Source organism: Herpailurus yagouaroundi, unplaced genomic scaffold (assembly GCF_014898765.1).
Source record: "Herpailurus yagouaroundi ecotype Mexico unplaced genomic scaffold, PumYag 77, whole genome shotgun sequence".
Lineage (NCBI taxonomy): Eukaryota > Metazoa > Chordata > Mammalia > Carnivora > Felidae > Herpailurus > Herpailurus yagouaroundi.
The window spans coordinates 86,303,962-86,323,133 of record NW_024412388.1 but is presented as its reverse complement, the minus strand read 5'-3'; the positions used below and the strand labels follow the sequence as shown (position 1 = coordinate 86,323,133).

Below are 19,172 nucleotides of genomic sequence, written 5' to 3'. Positions count from 1 at the left end.
CTCAGTCAGTTAAGCATCCAACTTCGGCTCAGGTCATGATCTCATGGTTCATGGCTCTATGCCCCCCCCGTGTCAAGCTCTATGCTGACACCTCAGAGCCTGGAGCCTGCTCCAGATTCTGTGTCTCCCTCTCTCTCTGCTGCTCCCCTGCTTGCACTCTGTCTCTCTCTTCCTCAAAATAAACATTAAAAAAAAATTTTTTTTTTAATCTATAAATCTCAACTCAAGGGAAAAAATCTATATTTTAATGCAGTTTGTAAAATGCTAAAAAGCAGAATTCTGTGCCACACACAGAGAATAGAAATTTGAATATATAGGAAGCATGATTTAATAGAAGGGTGTGTTTATATAAGTGGCACTAAAACCTTATGTTTTCTTAGAACTTGTAGGAGCAAATATATGTGAGATCCATGTGTTTGTGTCTTTTGTGTGTGTTGTGTGGTTGTTTGTGTAGTATGAGTGGTATATGGGTAGGGCATGTGTAATGTGAGTTTGGTGTCTGGTGGTGTGTGTGTAATACATGTGTGGTAAGTGTATATGGTGTAAGTATGGTGATATGTGTTGGGTATATGCTGTTTCTTTTTTCTTTTTTTTTTAATTTTTATTCTAATTCCAGTTAACATGCAGTGTCATGTTAGTTTTAGTTTCAGGTGTGCAAAATAGTGATTCAAAATTACATCTCTCACCTGGTGCTCATCAGGACGAATGCACTCCTTAATCCCTGTCACCTGTTTAACTGATCCCTCCACCCACCCCCATCTCTGGTAACTATCGTACTGTTCTCTGTAATTAAGCGTCTCTTGGCTTGTGCCTCTGTCTTTTTCCCCCCCCTTTCTTATTTGTTTTGTTTCTTAAATTCCACATATGAGCGAAATCATATGGAATTTGTCTTTCTCTGACTGAGTTATTTCACTTAGCATTATACTTTCTAGCTACATCCATGTTGTTGTAAAAGGCAAGATTTCATTCTTTTTTATGGCTGAATAATATTCCATTATATGTATATACCACAGCATCTTTATTCAATCATCAATGGACACTTGGGCTGCTTCCATATCTTGACTGTTATAAATAGTGCTGCTATAAACATAGGGGTGTATGTATCCCTTTGAATTAGTGTTTTTGTATCCTTTGGGTAAATACCCAGTAGTGTGATTGCTGGATAGTAGGGATTCCTATTTTTAACTTTTTGAGGAGACTCCATACTGTTTTCCTCATTGGCTGCACCAGTTTGCATTCCCACCAACAGTGCACAAAGGTTCTTTTTTCTCCAATCCTCACCAGCACCTGGTTGTTGATTTTAGCCATCCTGATAGGTGTGAGGTGATATTGCATTGTAGTTTTGATTTGCGTATCCCTGATGGTAGGTGTTGATGAGCATCTTATCATGTGTCTGTTGGCCATCTGGATGTCTTTGAGAAATGTCTGTTCATGTCTTCTGCCCATTTTTTAATTGAATTATTTGTTTTTTAGGTTTTGAGTTTTATAAGTTCTTTATACATTTTGGATACTAACCCTTTATTGCATATGTCATTTACAAATATCCTCTCCCATTCAGTATGTTGTCTTTTAGTTTTGTTGGTTTTTTCCTTCACTATGCAGAAAGCTTTTTATTTGGATGTAGTACCGATAGTTTACTTTTGTTTCCCTTGCCTCAGGAGACATATCTAGAAAGAAGTTGCTATGGCCTATGTTAAAGAAATAACTGCCTGTGTTCTCTTCTAGGATTTTTATGGTTTCAGGCCTCACATTTTGGTCTTTAATCCATTTTGAGTTTGTTTTTCTGTATAGTGTAAGAAAGTGGTCCAGTTTCCTTCTTTTGCATATACCTGTCCAGTGCTCCTAATACCATTTGTTGAAGCAACTGTCTTTTTCCCATTGGATATTCTTTCCTGCTTTGTGAAAGATTAATTGACCACATAATTGTGAATTAATTTCTGGATTATCTGATCTGTTCTATTGATCTATGTGTCTATTTTTGTGCCGGTTGCCATATTGTTTTGGTTACTGCAGCTTTGTAACATAACTTGAAGTCTGGAATTTTGATCCCTACAGCTTTGCTTTTCTTTTTCAAGATTGTTTTGGCTATTCAGGGTCTTTTGTGGTTCCATACAAATTTTAGGATTATTTGTTCTACTCCTGTGAAAAATGATGTTGGTATTTTGATAGGGATTGCATTAAATATATAGGTTGCTTTGAGTTGTATAGACATTTTAATAATATTCTTCTAATCCATGAGCATGGAATGTCTTCCCATTTCTTTGTACCATCTTCAGTTTCTTTCATCAGTGTTTTATAGTTTTCAGAGTACAGGTCTTTCACCTCTTTGGTTAGGTTTATTCCTAAATATCTTATTATTTTTGGTGCAATTATAAATGAGATTGTTTTCCTAATTTCTCTTTTTGCTGCTTCATTAGTGATGTATAGCAATGGAACAGATTTCTGTACATTGATTTTGTATCCTATAACTTTACTGAATTCGTTCTTTAATTCTGGCAGTTTTTTGGTAGAGTCTTGGATTTTCTATATATACTATCATGTCATTTGCAAATAGTGTAAGTTTTACTTCTTCCTTACCAACTGGGAGACCCTTTATTTCTCTCTCTCTCTCTCTTTTTTTTTTTTTTTTTTTGTCTGATTGCTCTGGCTAGGACTTCCAGTACTATGTTAAATAAAAGTGGTGAGAGTGAACATCCTTATCTTATTCCTGTCCTTAGGGAAAAGCTCTCAGTGTTTCCTCATTAAGGATTATGTTAGCTGTGGGTTTTTCCATATATGGCCTTTATTATGTTGAGGTATGTTCCCTCTAGATCTGCTTTGTTGAGGGTTTTTATCATGAATGGATATTGTACTTTGTCAGATGCTTTTTCTATGTCTATTGAAATGATCATATGGTTCTTATCTTTTCTCTTATTGATGTGATGTATCATGTTGATTGATTTGTAAATATTGAACCACCCTGGCAACCCAAGAATAAATCCCTCTTGATTGTGTGAGTGATTTTTTTTAAAAAAGTATTGTTAGATTTGGTTTGCTAGTATTTTGTTGAGCATTTTTGCATATATGTTCATCAGGGATATTGGCCTGTACTTCTCTTTTTTAGTGGAGTCTTTACCTGGTTTTGGTATCAGGGTAATGCTGGCCTCATAGAAGGAGTTTAGAAGTTTTCCTTCCTTTTCTATTTTTTGGAATAGTTTGAGAAGAATAGGTATTGACTCTTCTTTAAGTGTTTGGCAGAATTTGCCTGTGAAGCCATGTGGTCCTGGACTTTTGTTTTTCACTACTGATCCAATTTCTTTGCTGGTTGTCGAAGTTTTCTATTTCTTCCTATTTCAGTTTTGGTAGTTTATATGTTTCTAGGAATTTATCCATTTCTTCCAGGTTGCCCCAATTTGTTGGCAGATTTTTTTTTTATAATGTTCTCTTATAATTGTTTGTATTTTTGTGGTGGTGTTTGTTATCTCTCCTCTCTCATTTATTTGAGTCCTTTCTCTTTTTTTTTCTTGAAAAGTCTGACTGGAGGTTTATCATTTCATTTTGTTGGTTTTTCTAAAGAATCAGGTCCTGGTTTCATTGATCTGTTCTAGTGGATTTTTTTTTATTTGTTTGTTTCTATACCATTTTTTTTTTTCTCTAATATATATCATTTCCTTCCCTCTGCTGGTTTTAGGTTTTGTTTGTTGTTCTTTTTTCTAGCTCCTATCGGTCTAAGATTAGATCATTTATTTGAGATTTTTCTTGCTTCTTGATGTGGATCTGTATTGCTATAAACTTCCCTCTTGGAACTGCTTTTGCTACATCCCAAAGGCTTGGACCTTGTGTTTTCCTTTTCATTTATTTCCATGTACTTTGTAAATTTCTTCCTTTATTTCCTGTTTGACCCATTCATGTTATTTAATCTCCATGTATTTGTGGTCATTCCATACTTTTTCTTGTGGTTGACTTCTAGTTTCATAGCATTGTGATCAGAAATGATGCATAGTATGACTTCAGTCTTGAATTTGTCAAGGCTTGTTTTGTGGACTAATATGTTATCTATTCTGGAGAATGTTCTCTGTGTACTTGAAAAGAATGTGTATTCTGCTGTTTTAGGATGGAATGTTCTGAATATATCTGTTAAATACAGCAGTCCAAAGTGTCAATGAAAGCCATTATTTCCCTATTGATTTTCTGTATAGATGATCTGTCCATTGATATAAGCGGGATGTTAAAGTCCCCTACTATTATTTTATTATTATTGATTAGTTTATGTTTGTTATTAACTGTTTTATGTATTTGGGTGCTTTCATGTTGGGTGCATAAATATTTACAGTTGTTCTATCTTCTTGTTAAATTGTTCCCTTTCTTATTATGTGATTTCCTTCTTTGTCTCTTGTTACAGCCTTTGTTTTAAAGTCTATTTTGTCTGATATAAGTATTGCTACTCCAGCCTTCTCTTGACATGCATTTGCATGATAGATGTTTCCGCATCCCCACTTTCAACCTGCAGGTGTCTTTAGGTCTAAAATGAATCTCTTGTAGGCAGGAGGATATAGATGAGTCTTGTTTTTTTATCCATTCTTTCACCCTGTGTCTTTTGATTAGCATATTTAGCCCACTTAACATTCAAAGTAATTATTGATAGATATGCGTTTTTCATCATTTTATTATGTTTTGTGGTTGTTTCTGAAAATTTTCCCTGAACCTTTCTTGTCTTTCTTTCATTGTTTGCTGGTTTTCTTTAGTGATATATTTGGATTTCTTTCTCTTTATCGTTTGCATATTTATTAGTGGTTTTTGATTTGTTATTACCGTTAGGTTTGTATATAACATTTTCTGTGTATGGCAGTCTATATTAATTTAATGGTCATTCGAACACATCCTTCTCTCCTCTGCATGTTTTAAATATATGGTGTCATATTTTACAGCCTTTTATTTTGTGAATTCCTTAACTGATTTTTTTAATAGAAATATTCATTTTTACTGCTTTTGTGTTTCCTGCCTTTATACTGTCACTCTCAGTCTCTCCTTTCCATTCAAAGAGACCCTTTAATTTTTCTTGCAGGGCTGCTTTAGTGGTCATGAACTTGTTTAGTTTTTGTTTGTTTGAAAAACTCCTTATCTCTCCTTCTATTCTGAATGATAGGCTTGTTGGATAGAGTGTTCTTGGCTGCAGATTTTTCCCATTCTGTACTTTGAATATACCATGCCAGTCTCTTCTGGCTTGGAACTTTCTGCTGGAAAATCCCTTAATAACCTTATGTATTTTCCCTTATATGTTACTATCTTTTGTCTTGCTGCTTTTAAATTTTCTTTATCACTATATTGTTGCCAGTTTGATTACAATATGTCTTGGTATGGATCTGCTTTCGTCTATTTTGATGGCGGTTCTCTGTGCCTTCTGGATCTGGATATCTGTTTCCATCCCCAGATTAGAGAATTTTTCAGATATTATTTCTCCAAATAAATTTTTTGCCCCCTTTTCTCTCTTCTTCTGGCACTCCTATAATATGAATGTTATTATGTTTGATGGAGTCATTGATTTCCCTAAGTCTGTCGTCATTTTGTATAATTCTTTTTTCACTCTTTGTTCAGCTTGATTACTTTCCATTACTGTGTCTTCTAGATCATTAATTCATTTTTCCGCTTCTTCCAGCCTGCTGTACATTGCACTAAATGTATATCTAATCTTGCTCTTTAGCTCTGACTGGTTCTTTTTATTTCTTTTCTCAAATCCAATGAATATTTTTATGATTATTGCTTGAAACACTCCATCAGGCATGTTACTTGTATCTCTTTTGCTTAGATCTCTAGCCATGGCTTTTTTCCGGCTCTTTCCTTTGGGTCAGATTTCTCTGTCTTCACATGTTGTTTAAGTCTCTGTGCCTGTTTCTTTGTGTTAGGAAAGTCAGCTACATCTCCTGTTCTTGAGGGTAATGGCCTTATGAAGAAGAGGTCCTGTAGTGACCTGCCATGTAGTGTCCCCTCTTCCACAGGGCCTAGTGCCTCTGGGGTTTCTTCAATGTGTATGGAATGTTCTCTGCTGTTCTTTTCTGGCCACTTTATCCTTCAGGCTAATTGTCTGCCGAGACTCTGTTTGACTGTTGTGGGCAGACTTTGGTCCCTGGCCTGACTGTGGTATGTTTTAATTAGGTGTGCTCTGGTCTGCTTATGAAATGACACCTGTTGCCACCACTGCTGGAACTGAGGCTTTGCAAAACTCCCAAATTGGGACACACAGTGGTGGTAGGGGTTTGGGCCAGTTTTCTGGGGGGGTGGGTCCCACTGTGCTGGGACTGAGGCAAGCATGACAAAGAAGGGTTGTTCCATTGGAGCGTGGAGTAGGAGATGTGGGACTTGCTGTAAGTAAGCTAAGTTATGAGTGTCAGCACTGCTCTGCCTCCTGCAGGTGGTCTTGTGCTTTTGCTGGGTGGAGGTGGGGATGGCACCGTCAATTCCTTTGTTTCTGGAGGGTTCTATATGTGAATGCTGCCTCTCTGGAACATACTCTGAGATGACCAAATAACCTCCCCACCTTGTGACCCAGGTGCTCTTGAGATCACTGTTTCCATGCTGTATTTCTGCAGGCTGCTTGCCCTGCCTTCTCTCTAACAGCAGCCCCAATGCCTTCAGACTCTGTCTGAGCCAAGCCTGCTGACCTTTAAAGCTCTAGGCTTTACGCCCCTCTGGTTGCAGGAACTACCAAAATTCAGCCCATCTCGCTTTCCAAACCAATTGCTATGGGAATCAGTTTTATCCATGCACTCCCCTGTGTGCTAATCTGTCTCTCATCCTTCTCTGCCACTGTGGCTCCCTCCTTCCTGCAATGGCTGATCTATTTCTCTCCCAACCCATGATTCTACACATCCTACCTTCATCGACGTGGCCTCTTCTCTACCTGTAAGTTATGGAGTTTGTTCTGTCAGTCTTCAGATTGATTTCTGGGGTATTTAGGATGATTTAATAGTTATCTAATTGTATTTGTGGGACAAGGTGAGCCTAGGGTGTTCCTGCTCCACCACCATCTTCCCCTCCTGCATGACATTTTTTTGTGTGTCCTTTTACTTTCAACCTATTTGTGTCTCCTGTAGATGGCATATGGTGAAATCATTTTTTGAAATCCATTTTTCCAATTTATGCCTTTTATTGGCATGTTTAAGCCACTTACATATAATGTAATTATGGATAAGGTAAGATTCACATCTGCCATTTGCTGTTTGTTTTCTATATGTTTTATGTGCTTTTTCTTTATGTATTTCTCCATTACTGCCTTCATTTGTGATAAATCGATATTTCTACTGTACCATTTTAATTTCCTTGTTTCTTTTACTATATATAATTTTTAGTTACTTTCCTAGTGGTTGCCCTGTGGCTTAATAAAAAACAATGTAGGGGTGCCTGGGTGGTGCAGTTGGTTAAGTGTCTGACTTCGGCTCAGGTCATGATCTTACCATTTATGGGTTCGAGTCCCGTGTCGGGCTCTGTGCTGACAGCTCAGAGCCTGGAGCCTGCTTCAGATTCTGTGTCTTCCTCTCTCTGTGCTCCTCCTCTGTCTCTGTCTCTCAAAAATGAATAAACATTAAAAAAAATTTTTTTAAACAATGTAATTTGGGTTAATACCAACTTAGTTTAAATAGTGCATTAAAAACATTGCTCCAATATAGATTTTTCCTTCTCCCCTCCCTTTTGCTATTATTGTCATATGTATTATGTATTTAAACATTATAAGCCCATCAATAATTTTTTTAATTTATATTTTAGTTAACATACAGTGCAATATTGATTTCAGGAGTAGAATTCAGTGATTCATCACTTATGTACAACACCCAGTGCTCATTACAACAAGTGCCCTTCTTGGTACACATCACCCATCTAGCACATCTCCCACCCACCTCCCTCCATCAACCCTTAGTTTGTTCTCTATCAGTAAGAGTCTCCCTTTCTTTTCTCCCTCCACCCCCCCTGCCTTCCCAAATGTTCTTCTGTTCTGTTTCTTAAATTACAAATATGAGTGAAATCATAGGATATTTGTCTTTCTCTGATTGACTTATTTCTCTTAGCATAATACATTCTAGCTCCATCCATGACATTGCAAATGGCAAGATTTCACTTTTTTGATGACTAATATTCAGTTGTATATATTTGGGCTCTCTCCATAGTTTGGCTATTGCTGATAATGCTGCTATAAATTTAGGGTGCATGTACCCCTTCAAATCTGTATCTTTGTATCCTTTGGGTAAATACCTAATAGTGCAATTGCTGGATCATAGGATAGTTCTATTTTTAGTTTTTTGAGGAATATCCATAGTGTTCTGCAGAGTGGCGGCACCCGTTTGCATTCCCACTAACAGTGCAAGAGGCTTCCCCTTTCTCTGCATCTTCAACACCTGTTGTATCTTGTGTTGTTAATTTTAGCCATCTGACAGATGTGAGGTGGTATCTTATCGTGGTTTTGATTTCTATTTCCCTAATTATGAGTGATGTTGAAAATCTTTTCATGTGTCTGTTAGCCCTCTGGATGTCTTCTTTGGAAAAGTGTCTATTCACGTATTCTGCTGGTTTCTTAACTGGTTTGTTTTTTATGTGTTGAGTTTGATAAATTCTTTATAGATTTTAGTTACTAACCCTTTATCAAATATGTCATTTGCCAATATCTTCCCCGTTGTGTAGGCTGCCTTTTAGTTTTGTTGTTTGTTTCTTTCACTGTGCAACTTTTTATCTTGATGAAGTCCCAGTAGTTCACGTTTGCTTTTGTTTCTCTGGCCTTTGGTGACATGTCTAGTAAGAACATGGAACAGCCGAGCTCAAAGAGGTTGCTATCTGTGTTCTCCTCTAGGAGTTTGATGGTTTTTTGTTTCATATTTAGGTCTTTCATCCATTTTGAATTTATTTTTATGTATGGTGTAAGAAAGTGGTCCAGTTTCATTCTTCTGCATGTTGCTGTCCAGTTTTCCCAATACCATTTGTTGAAGAGACTGTCTTTTTTCCATTGGATATTCTTTCCTCCTTTGTCGAAGATGAGTTGACCATATAGTTGTAGGTCCATTTTTGGGTTTTCTGTTCTGTTCCATTGATTTATGTGTCTGTTTTTGTGCCAGTACCATACTGCCTCAATGACTACAGCTTTGTAATATAGCTTGAAATCTGGAATTGTGATGCTTCCAAGTTTTTTTTTTTCTTTTTCAGGATTGCTTTGGCTATCTGGGATCTTTTTGTGGTTCCCTACACATTTGAGGATTGTTTGATCTAGCTCTGCAAAGAGTATGGTGGTATTTTGATAAGGATTAAATGTGTAGATTGCTTTGGGTAGTATAGACATGTTAACAGTGTTCTTCCAATCCATGAGCGTGGAATGCTTTTCCATTTCTTTGTGTCCTCTTCAGTATCTTTTATAAATCTTCTATAGTTTTCAGAGTACAGATCTTTTACCTCTTTAGTTAGGTTTATTTCTAGGTATCTTAATATTTTTGACGCAATTATAAATGGGATTGATTCCTTGATTTCTTTTCCTGTTGCTTTATTATTGGTGTATAGAAATGCAACAGATTTCTACACATTGATTTTATATCCTGCAACTTTGCTGAATTCATGTATTAGTTCTAGCAATTTTTTTGATCGACTCTTTGGGGTTTTCTACATAGAACACCAATAGCTTTTTTTTTATTTTTACTTTTTTTAAGTTTTAAAACTTTAATAAGTTTAATGTTGGAACTGTATGTTTCCATACCAATTGGCACAATTTACATCAAGTTTTACACTTATTCATTTTTGCAAAGACATCATATACACAAAGATACATATTCAGTAACTGGGAAGTCATAAAACTTCTTTTTTTTTTTTTTTTTTTAATTTTTTTTTTCAACGTTTATTTATTTTTGGGACAGAGAGAGACAGAGCATGAACAGGGGAGGGTCAGAGAGAGGGAGACACAGAATCGGAAACAGGCTCCAGGCTCTGAGCCATCAGCCCAGAGCCCGACGCGGGGCTCGAACTCACGGACCGCGAGATCGTGACCTGGCTGAAGTCGGACGCTTAACCGACTGCGCCACCCAGGCGCCCCATAAAACTTCTAATCTAGACTTTCAGGTTTGTCCAATCATGATACTTCTAATAAGGATCATCAGCATACCAGTTTCGCCTCTTCCAAAAAGATGTTGTCATTTTATCTAAGAGCTTACTCTGGGTTTTATTGCAGAACACGAATTCCCTCAAGCACCTTTTTCTTGCAGTTGTCATTTTCCATAATTTTTTCTTATAACCAGCCTTCCTCCTTAGCCACAGGCCAGAATGAAGTCGAAGAAACCTGTAGATGACACCTTTCACAGTCTTTCTCTTCCCTTTCCGTGAACTGAAGTATGTTACGGTTCTGACTGGTAGCTTGAGGACATTTGGAAGCAAGGGGGCCGCTCTATTGAGGATTGCTGCAGTATGTCCACATGTCAGGTTTCTGACAGACGTGGCAAGTCTGGGAGCAGAGGAAACAACTGGTGTCTGCAGAGAACTAAAATGCCAGGTGGACAGTGCAGAACTCAGGCATTCTTGACACCGTTTTGACAGGCTGAAGACACCAAAATATTCAGGGGCCGTAAGACCCCTGATGCAGCTCTGAAGGCATGGGCAAAGGCAGAGGCCGCCATCTTGCCATCCCCGAACACCAATAGTTTTTAAAGTATTGCTTTATACACTTGTCTTGTAAATCAGATAGAATTAAAACGGGGCACAAACAAAATATCACAGCTTGCATATTTACCTATGTAATTACCTTTATTGATATTCTTTATTTCTTTATGTGAATTTGAGTTGCTATTGTCCTTTTATTTCAGCCTGAAGGACTGCTTTTAGCATTTCTTGTAGGGCAAGTGTGCTAGGAACAAATTCATTTATTTGGGAGTGTATTCATTTCTCCTTCATTTTTGAAAGATAGTTTCATAGATATAAGATGCTTGACTGTCTTTTTTTTTCTTTTAGCACATTGAATGTATCATTCAACTACCTTTTGGTCTCCATGGTTCTGACTAGAAGCCATCTGTTAATCTTATAAGAGTTCCTGTACTTGATGAATGTGGTTTTCTCTTGCTGATTTTAAGATTTTCTCTTTGTCTTTCAGCAGTTTGATTATGATGTGTCTAGGTGTGGCTCTTTTAAATTTGTCCTATTTGGAGTTTGTTGAGATTCTTGCATGTGTACGTTAGTGTTTTCATCAAGTTTAGGAAGTTTTTAGTCATTATATCTTCAAAGATTCTATCTCTTTATTGATATTCTTTATTTGGTGAGAGACACCATTTTCTCCTGTGTCCTTCTAATTGTTTAGATATGGTTTCCTTTAGTTCTTTGAATATTTAATTGTCGATTTAATTTAACTTTTATTAAAGTTAATTAGTAACATTATTATTATTTTTTAAAGTTTATCCATTTTGAGAGAGAGAGGGAGGGAGAGAATGTGCGTGAATGGGAGAGGCTCCATGCTGTCAGTGCACAGCCCAATGCGGAGCTTGGTCCTACAAACTGTGAGATCATGACCTGAGCCAAAATCAAGATTTGGACAGTTAACTGATTGAGCCACCCGGGTACCCCATAATATTAATTATCGTTAATTAACATCTTGGCATCTTCAGGGATGGTTTCTGTTGACCACTTTTTCCCTCCTGTGCACGTGCCATACTTTTCCATTCCTTTACATGTCTTGTAATTTTATGTTGAAAACTGGATATTTTACATAAAATAATGTGGCAAATCTGTGGTAAGATGTATGGACATCTCATTACCCAGATCTTCCTTTTAGAACCTCTTGTTTGCCTCAACTTTTTCACTGCCTCAGCCAGTCAAAATTTTAAACAATTGCTGTGGACTGTTTCTCAGCAAACACCCTGAGAAAGCTGAGTCAGATCAAACAAGAACAAGCTCTGTGAGTGGCATTTTTTCAGAAAGCTGCCCAATGAGTCAAATAGTAAGTGTTCTTTGGGAGTATCGCTTTTTGTGGAACTCCAGACTTGGGTCTGCCCTTGCTATGGCTGTAAGGCTGCTGATTTTTTTTTCTTTTTTTTTAATGTTTATTTATTTTTTAGAGAGAGCACGAGAAGGCAAGGGGCAGAGAGAGAGGGAGACACAGAATCTGAGGCAGCTCTAGGCTCTGAGCTGTCAGCACAGATCCTGTCATGGGGCTCAAACTCACAAACCGCGAGATCATGACCTAAGCCGAAGTCAGATGCTCAAACGACTGAGCCACCCAGGCATCCCTGGCTGTAAGGCTGTTGATTTTCACAACTAATGCTGAGCTGGGGAAAGGAGAATGAGAATAGAACCAGTTAAAATAATAAAACTAGCTGTTTTTAATGAGGTTCAGCCAGTTTTCCTGAATAAGTCTTTCTTGGTTGTCACAGGCCTTATTGTAATTTCTAGAATTCTGAAAAAGGCAATTTTTAACAACTTCTCCAAGTATACTTGTTACATTTATAGAATGGCAGAATCCTGGAGGTCCTTAGCCCACCATTCTAGAAGTGTAAGTTTTCTATATGTGCTTTTAAACCTAGTTTCTATGTCAAGGGTGATGTTTTATTATGGACTAAGAACTGCTTAAGACAGGAAGACAAGGAATAAGAATGACTGAGCAATTATCTTAATGAAGAGTTGATGGTACTGAGACAGAAATGTGCTAGACACATCAAGAATGGTATTAGAATCAAAGTTATATGTTGAAGTTCAGATTTGGTGCCATTCCTCCTATTCTGTTTGCTGAATAAGAGTATCTAGAAGAGCCTCATAAAGCATACCTAAGGTGATTAAGGAGGAAAAGAGACTCCTATACAAGGACATATTAAAATAATTGTAGAAACAAAGATTGAGAGAACTCAATCCAAAATTCATGAAATTACAAAGAATATGCGTTAGGGATATCAATTTTTGGACTCAGTTATAGAAATAATAGGCATCTCTTAAAGTTTGGTAAGGCTAATATAAAATAATGAAAGGAAATAACATTTTTAAAACATTTTTAGAACTGCTTCCAAGAATTGGGTGAGGCATAACCCCTGAAAAGTAATTAAATTTTTGGATTATAGATCTATAGATGGTTTTTAAAGTTTTAGTATTTCTTGAGGATACATTAAAGAGACTCTGGAAGCCTTTATAGTCTTTTCTGAAACATTCTTTGGTGCACATCTGGGACTAATTGCTGTGCTAGATGGATACCAATCTAATTCAGTGTAGCATGTAACATTGTTAGGATGATTAGTATTATATACTTATAATTGGTCATGTAAAAGTGTTTTGTGTCTTTTTCTTTTAGGTATGTAAAAGAAGGAGATACAGTGTCTCAGTTTGATAGCATCTGTGAAGTTCAAAGTGATAAAGCTTCTGTTACTATCACTAGTCGTTATGATGGAGTCATTAAAAAACTGTATTATAATCTAGACGATATTGCCTATGTGGGAAAGCCATTAGTAGACATAGAAACGGAAGCTTTAAAAGGTATTGTAAATGTGTTCATCTGTTTTGCCAAATTGATTACTGTTGTCCTTTTGTCATTGGTACCAATTAAAAGAGATGTTTACTTTTAATAACTTACAGGGTTTAATTTGGTGGTTTGAAGCTGTAATCAGGAAAATAGAAAAGATCTTCTGCGATGAATGATTATCTTTTGACCAGTTACCATGTTAGAAATGTACACATTAACACTGAATTTATCTGGGGGCCTGCCTTCTGGAAACCTTAGTATTCAAAGAACTGATGGGCTTTCTCAGGAATTAAAGATTCAGGCCCTGAACACTAGTCACTAATAACAAAAACTGGAGTATGCAAAAGATTAAATCTAACATAATAGGATTGTTGTATTTTCCACTGATTCAAAAACAAAAACACTTTCTTGGGGCACCTGGCTGGCTCTGTCAGTGGAGCATGCAACTCTTGATGTTGGGGTTGTGAGTTCGAGCCCCTCTTTGGGGATAGAGATTACTAAAAAAAACAAAAAAGAAATATTAAAAAAAATACTTTCATTAGTAATGGTTATGAAGACCAAACTTCTGGAAGGGAAGTGGAAGAGAAAGGAAGGAAAATCATAGTGAAAAGTGAAGAAACTAGCATTTAGAAAAAGCAACAACCATGGAACTTATAAGCAGTAGATGTCCTGACAAAAGCGAATTCCTTGTGAAAATATTGCAGAGGAAAGCTAAAACAGTGGGCTCTCCTGGTATTGGCAGACAGCTAGATGGCTGTCTACCTCGGAAGTTCCTTATGGCATTGTTGTGATACGTTAAAGTTATGTCATCTAGGAAACAGCTCTGCTATGGGGGATGCGGGGATGGGGCTGGAGGTGGCTTAAGTTTTGTGATGTAGTCCTAAGCCAGCAATCTGTCTGAGAAGTGCTGAAATAGAATAGAATACTAATAGAATTTTAGTAGTATCATTCGAAAGTCCAGAAGAATTCTGAATTACAGTGGCTGGTTGACTTGTAGTTCCGCAGACTATATACTTAATACTAACAGTAACAACAATCACTAATTCCACAGTCATACTTGACAGTTTATGAAAAGTTTCACTGTTATTTTATTTATCCTTACTTGTGAAGTATTCCAGGTTAATGGATGAAGAAACTAAACACAACCTATAGAGGCTCGGCAATTTGCCCAATGGTCAGTGACTGAGCCAAATTTTGAACTCCATGGCCTGTCTTTGTCCAGATTATTTTCCACTATGACATGTTGCCTCCAGAAGGTGGAAGATGACTTATTGAAGTCTTCCTATTATTTATTTAATTTCTACTATAAAAGGATATGTGTGCATGTAGCAAGCTATAAAATGCAGAAAATCGAAAATAAGAAAATAAAAACATATTCCTGCTACTCAGAAATCATCACTCTTAACACATGAATGTATATCACTCCAGACATTTTTCTAAGCTCACACATACGCACTGAAGTCATTTTTTACCAGAGTAATATGTTGTGTTTGCTGTATTCGAATGTTTGCTTAATTACGTACGTGTTTTCATGACAATGATTTCATTTTATCTGATGATCAGACTGTATTTAAATCTCCCCAGTCACCCCCAGAATGTCCTGGAAATTTCAGTTGGTTTGTTCAAACTAGGGTCCAATATAGGAGTCTACATTGCCCACGGTCTCTCTTCACATGACTTACACTGTCCCACGTGTTGCTTCACGACACTGACTCGTGGAAGGGACTGTGCCATTTGTTTTGCCGAACGTCACACTTTGTGTCTTGTTGCTTTTCCATGACGGTGTTTGACTTGTTCTTACCATGGTAAGTTCCTGTAAACAGAAAGCAAGTTTCAAAGGCTAGGTTCAAGTTAAATATTTGGCTAGAATATATCATGGGTGATACTGTGTACTTCATATTGCTTCACATCAGGGCACCATAACATTTAGATTACCTGCTGTAGTGACGCTCAGTGTAAACAGTGAATTGGGATAATGATTCCCTTGCCCCGTCATTGTACAGTTACATTTTATCCTTTGCAGCCTGAAAGTTACCCAGGTGGTGTCACTTTGGCACTATAATCATTTGAGAATCCTGGCCTAAATCAACAACTGCTTTAGTGGTTGTGGAATGATGATTTTTTTTTTTTTTATTCTGTCAGTATCTTTACATTATTAGCTGGCATTATTCTGTAAAGGGGCACTTCACCCTCATCAGCTGGGCCTATTAGTTACCCTGAAATACAGTTCCTGCTGGAAAAACAGAATAAATGGTTCATCCTTTTCCCTTGCCAAGGAGTTGCTTTGATAGCCCCTTCAAATAGTGATATTAAATTTCCAACTTTCTCTTTGTGTCTATTCAGTTGATTTGCTGTGTTTAATCTATTATAATCATTCTTTTTAATGCTCAAATTGTTAGTAGGAGTGACCCTTTCAAGGTCGCTCCTGGGTGTTCTTTTAACATGACCCCATTAATTTTCAAAAGCTTCCTTGCTTTTGACACAGGAAGATGATCTGAAAGTCACCTTATACATTCCCTGCCCCAGATCTGGAATTAATCTATTTCTTCAGGGCTCTTGTTCCTTTTAATGTGGCATGGACAAGAGACCATAAAGTAGGTAGTAGGGGTGTTTCCTTTTATCTTGATTGCCAAACTTCTATTGAAAGGCATGATTTAAGAATATTAAAACCAAAAAAGAATTCACCTTTTAAAATTACCTGAAACACAAAATTATTATGGTGGATCAATGACTTTTTTTTTTTTTTTTTTTTTTTTTAATTTAGTTAGGACCTAGAAAGGAAAGAGGCACAAACTGAAAGCACTGAATCCTAACCACTAGACCACTAGGGAGCAGCAGTCTTGGCACAAACTGAGGCAAGCAAAGTGCTGAACACTATTATGGATGTCATTAAATTAGAACACCCTGACAGGCGCTTTAAACCAGATTTAGATACCAATCTAGACCATCCAAAAAAAAAAAAAAGAATTATTTATATGAACAAGTAAACAATTGAGATTTGTGGATTTTTTAAATTAAAAAAAATTTTTTTTTAATTTTTAGAGACAGCGAGTGCACACATGAGCTGAGGGGAGGGGCACAGGGAAAGAGAGAGAGAATCTTAAGCAGGATCCACACTGAGCACAGAGCCTGACGCGAGGCTCAATCCCACGAGCACGACCTGAGCCGAAATCAAGAGGCACACACTCAACTGACCGAGCTATCTCAGCACCCTGAGATTTATGGGTTTTTTTATTGTTCGGTTTTATTTTTAGAGTTTATTTTGGCGTTTCAAATGACATTCAACTTATAAATCTTGATATATAGCAAATTACAAAATTATAGAACTTTTTCAGAATACGGGTTTTTTTTTCTAGAGAATTGTTTCACAAAAATTAATCTGTACAGCATGAATGATTCTCAAAGAAATTATGCTGAGCAAAAGAAGCCAAACCAAAAAGAAAACATGCTGTAGAATCTATGTGCGTAAAATTTTAGAAAATGCAAACTAATCTATAATGACAGAAAACTGATTAGTGTTTTCCTTGGTATAAGGAATCTTTTGGAGCTGGTGGACATGTTCCTTATCTTGATTGTGGTGATGGCTTATGTGTATATACATACTTCACAGTTTATCAAATTTTATATTTTATGTTTGTGCAGTTTATTGTATGTCTGTAAAAAAATGAGACTGTGTTGGTTATGTTCAGAGTGAAAAGTATCTGATAGTATTTCTCATAGAGAACTGATCATTTGCTAGCTATTCTGGTTTGTTTGCCAGAGTGTATTCTGAACAGTTATCTCGCACTGTAGTTTCATTTTGCTTTTACATTTATGTTTTATTGTATTTTTTTACTATAAGAATAAACTGTAAAGCATAACCTATATATAAGCAAGCCTATGGAACAGTAGATTCAATTTACGAAACATTTATATATCCCTCTCTTTAATTTTAGAAATGGAACAGTTTCTAAATATTCTGTGAACCTTTTCTTAAGAATTTGTAATAATATTGAATTTATATTGTTTTTTTGTTTTAGTGCTAGTAAAACCAGTTATACTATAAATAGAAAATTACCAAACAAAAAGTCTTTTAGAAGTATAAAATATATTATTTCCATTTTACAGGTGGAAAATAATTATAACATAGAACCATTAAGAGTATATGATCAAAACTAGACATCTTTTTTTTTTATTTTTTTTAATGTTTATTTTTGAGAGAAAGAGACAGAGCATGATCAGGGGAGGGGCAGAGAGAGAGGGAGATACAGAATCCAAAGCAGGCTCCAGGCTCTGAGCTGTCAGCACAGAGCCCAATGCGGGGCTCAAACTCAGGAATGGCGAGATCATGACCTAGGCCGAAGTCAATGTTTAACCAACTGAGCCACCCAGGCGCCCCAAAACTAGACATCTTAATAGTAGTATTGGAGATTAATCCTGTCTTCTAATGCTTGTTTAAATGATATTCTCTGGCACCACCTTTTGTAACATGGTGGTGTTGTCTCCTTTCCAAGGCTGGAGCATCAAGGTAATTTTGATGAGGGAAACTCTACTTGTGATGTCCAAGTCCCATCTATGAGTGCTTTGACCGTAGACAGACCTCTACTTGAAAAGAGCTTACTGGGGGCGCCTGGGTGTCTCAGTCCTTTAAGCATCCCACTTCAGCTGAGGTCATGATCTCGCAGTTCGTGGGTTCAAGCTATGCATTGGGCTGTCTGCTGTCAGCATGGAGCCCACCACGTGGCTCAGTCTCACAAACCATGAGATCATGACCCTGAGCTGAAATCAAGAGCCAGGTGCTGGGGCACCTGGGTGGCTCAGTGGGTTAAGCATCCGACTTTGGCTCATGTCATGATCTCGCAGCTTGTGAGTTCGAGCCCTGCGTCAGGCTCTGTGCTGACAGCTTGGAGCCTGCTTCTGATTCTGTCTCCCTATCTCTCTGCTCCTCTCCTATTCATGCTCTGTCTCTCTCTCTCTCTCTCTATCTCAAAAATAAATAAACATTAAAAAACAATTTTAAAAAGAGGTGCTTAACTGACTGAGCTACCCGGGCACCCTGATTTTCTTTTAAACTTTATATATTTTACTCCTTCTTAAAGTGAGGGTATTGAGTATAGCCTAAAATCTTTTTTCATTATGCAAAAACATGTTAATGAACATTTATTATTCTGGAAACAACATAATTCTGCTTCTGGTTTTTTATTTTTCAACCTACTTCTTAGCATTATCATTGTGCCAGGCCAACACTCTCCTTCCTAAATTTCCAGGAACACGGGTAACTAAGTTTGTTAAGAAGTGTTTACTACGAAGAGAAAGTAGGATCTGGTTGAGAGTCTAAATTCCTATTTTCTGAGGCAAGGGCATGGTTTTAATGCTGAGGCCACATGGCAGCTGTTTTAGGTATTCTGATCCTGAAGCTATGTGCAGGATTAAATTGCCAGAATGTTTGACCACCAGATAACTGAGAGGTCACTATACCTAAGTAATCCTAATTGTGGAGTCTTGCCACCATGGGGAAATATTAAGGAAAGAGAGGAAGGAACATAAACTGTAGCAGAATTCTTTATAAAACTAATATTATTCTTGATTATATTGCATTTATCCTTTTTTTTTTTCAACGTTTATTTATTTTTGGGACAGAGAGAGACAGAGCATGAATGGGGGAGGGGCAGAGAGAGAGGGAGACACAGAATCGGAAACAGGCTCCAGGCTCTGAGCTATCAGCCCAGAGCCTGACGCGGGGCTCGAACTCACGGACCGC

At 37.1% G+C, this 19,172-nt stretch overlaps 1 protein-coding gene and 1 pseudogene across 1 annotated transcript in view; one reads left to right on the top strand and one right to left on the bottom strand.

The window, feature by feature from the left end:
* DBT (dihydrolipoamide branched chain transacylase E2) overlaps positions 1 to 19,172 on the top strand; it is a 52,788-nt gene that overhangs the window by 12,014 nt on the left and 21,602 nt on the right. The window contains exon 4 of the mRNA XM_040471095.1: positions 13,265 to 13,446. Coding sequence (XP_040327029.1) covers positions 13,265 to 13,446 — 182 coding nt within the window. The remainder of the gene's footprint in view (positions 1 to 13,264; positions 13,447 to 19,172) is intronic.
* On the bottom strand, positions 10,049 to 10,616 carry LOC121027557 (39S ribosomal protein L35, mitochondrial-like; annotated as a pseudogene).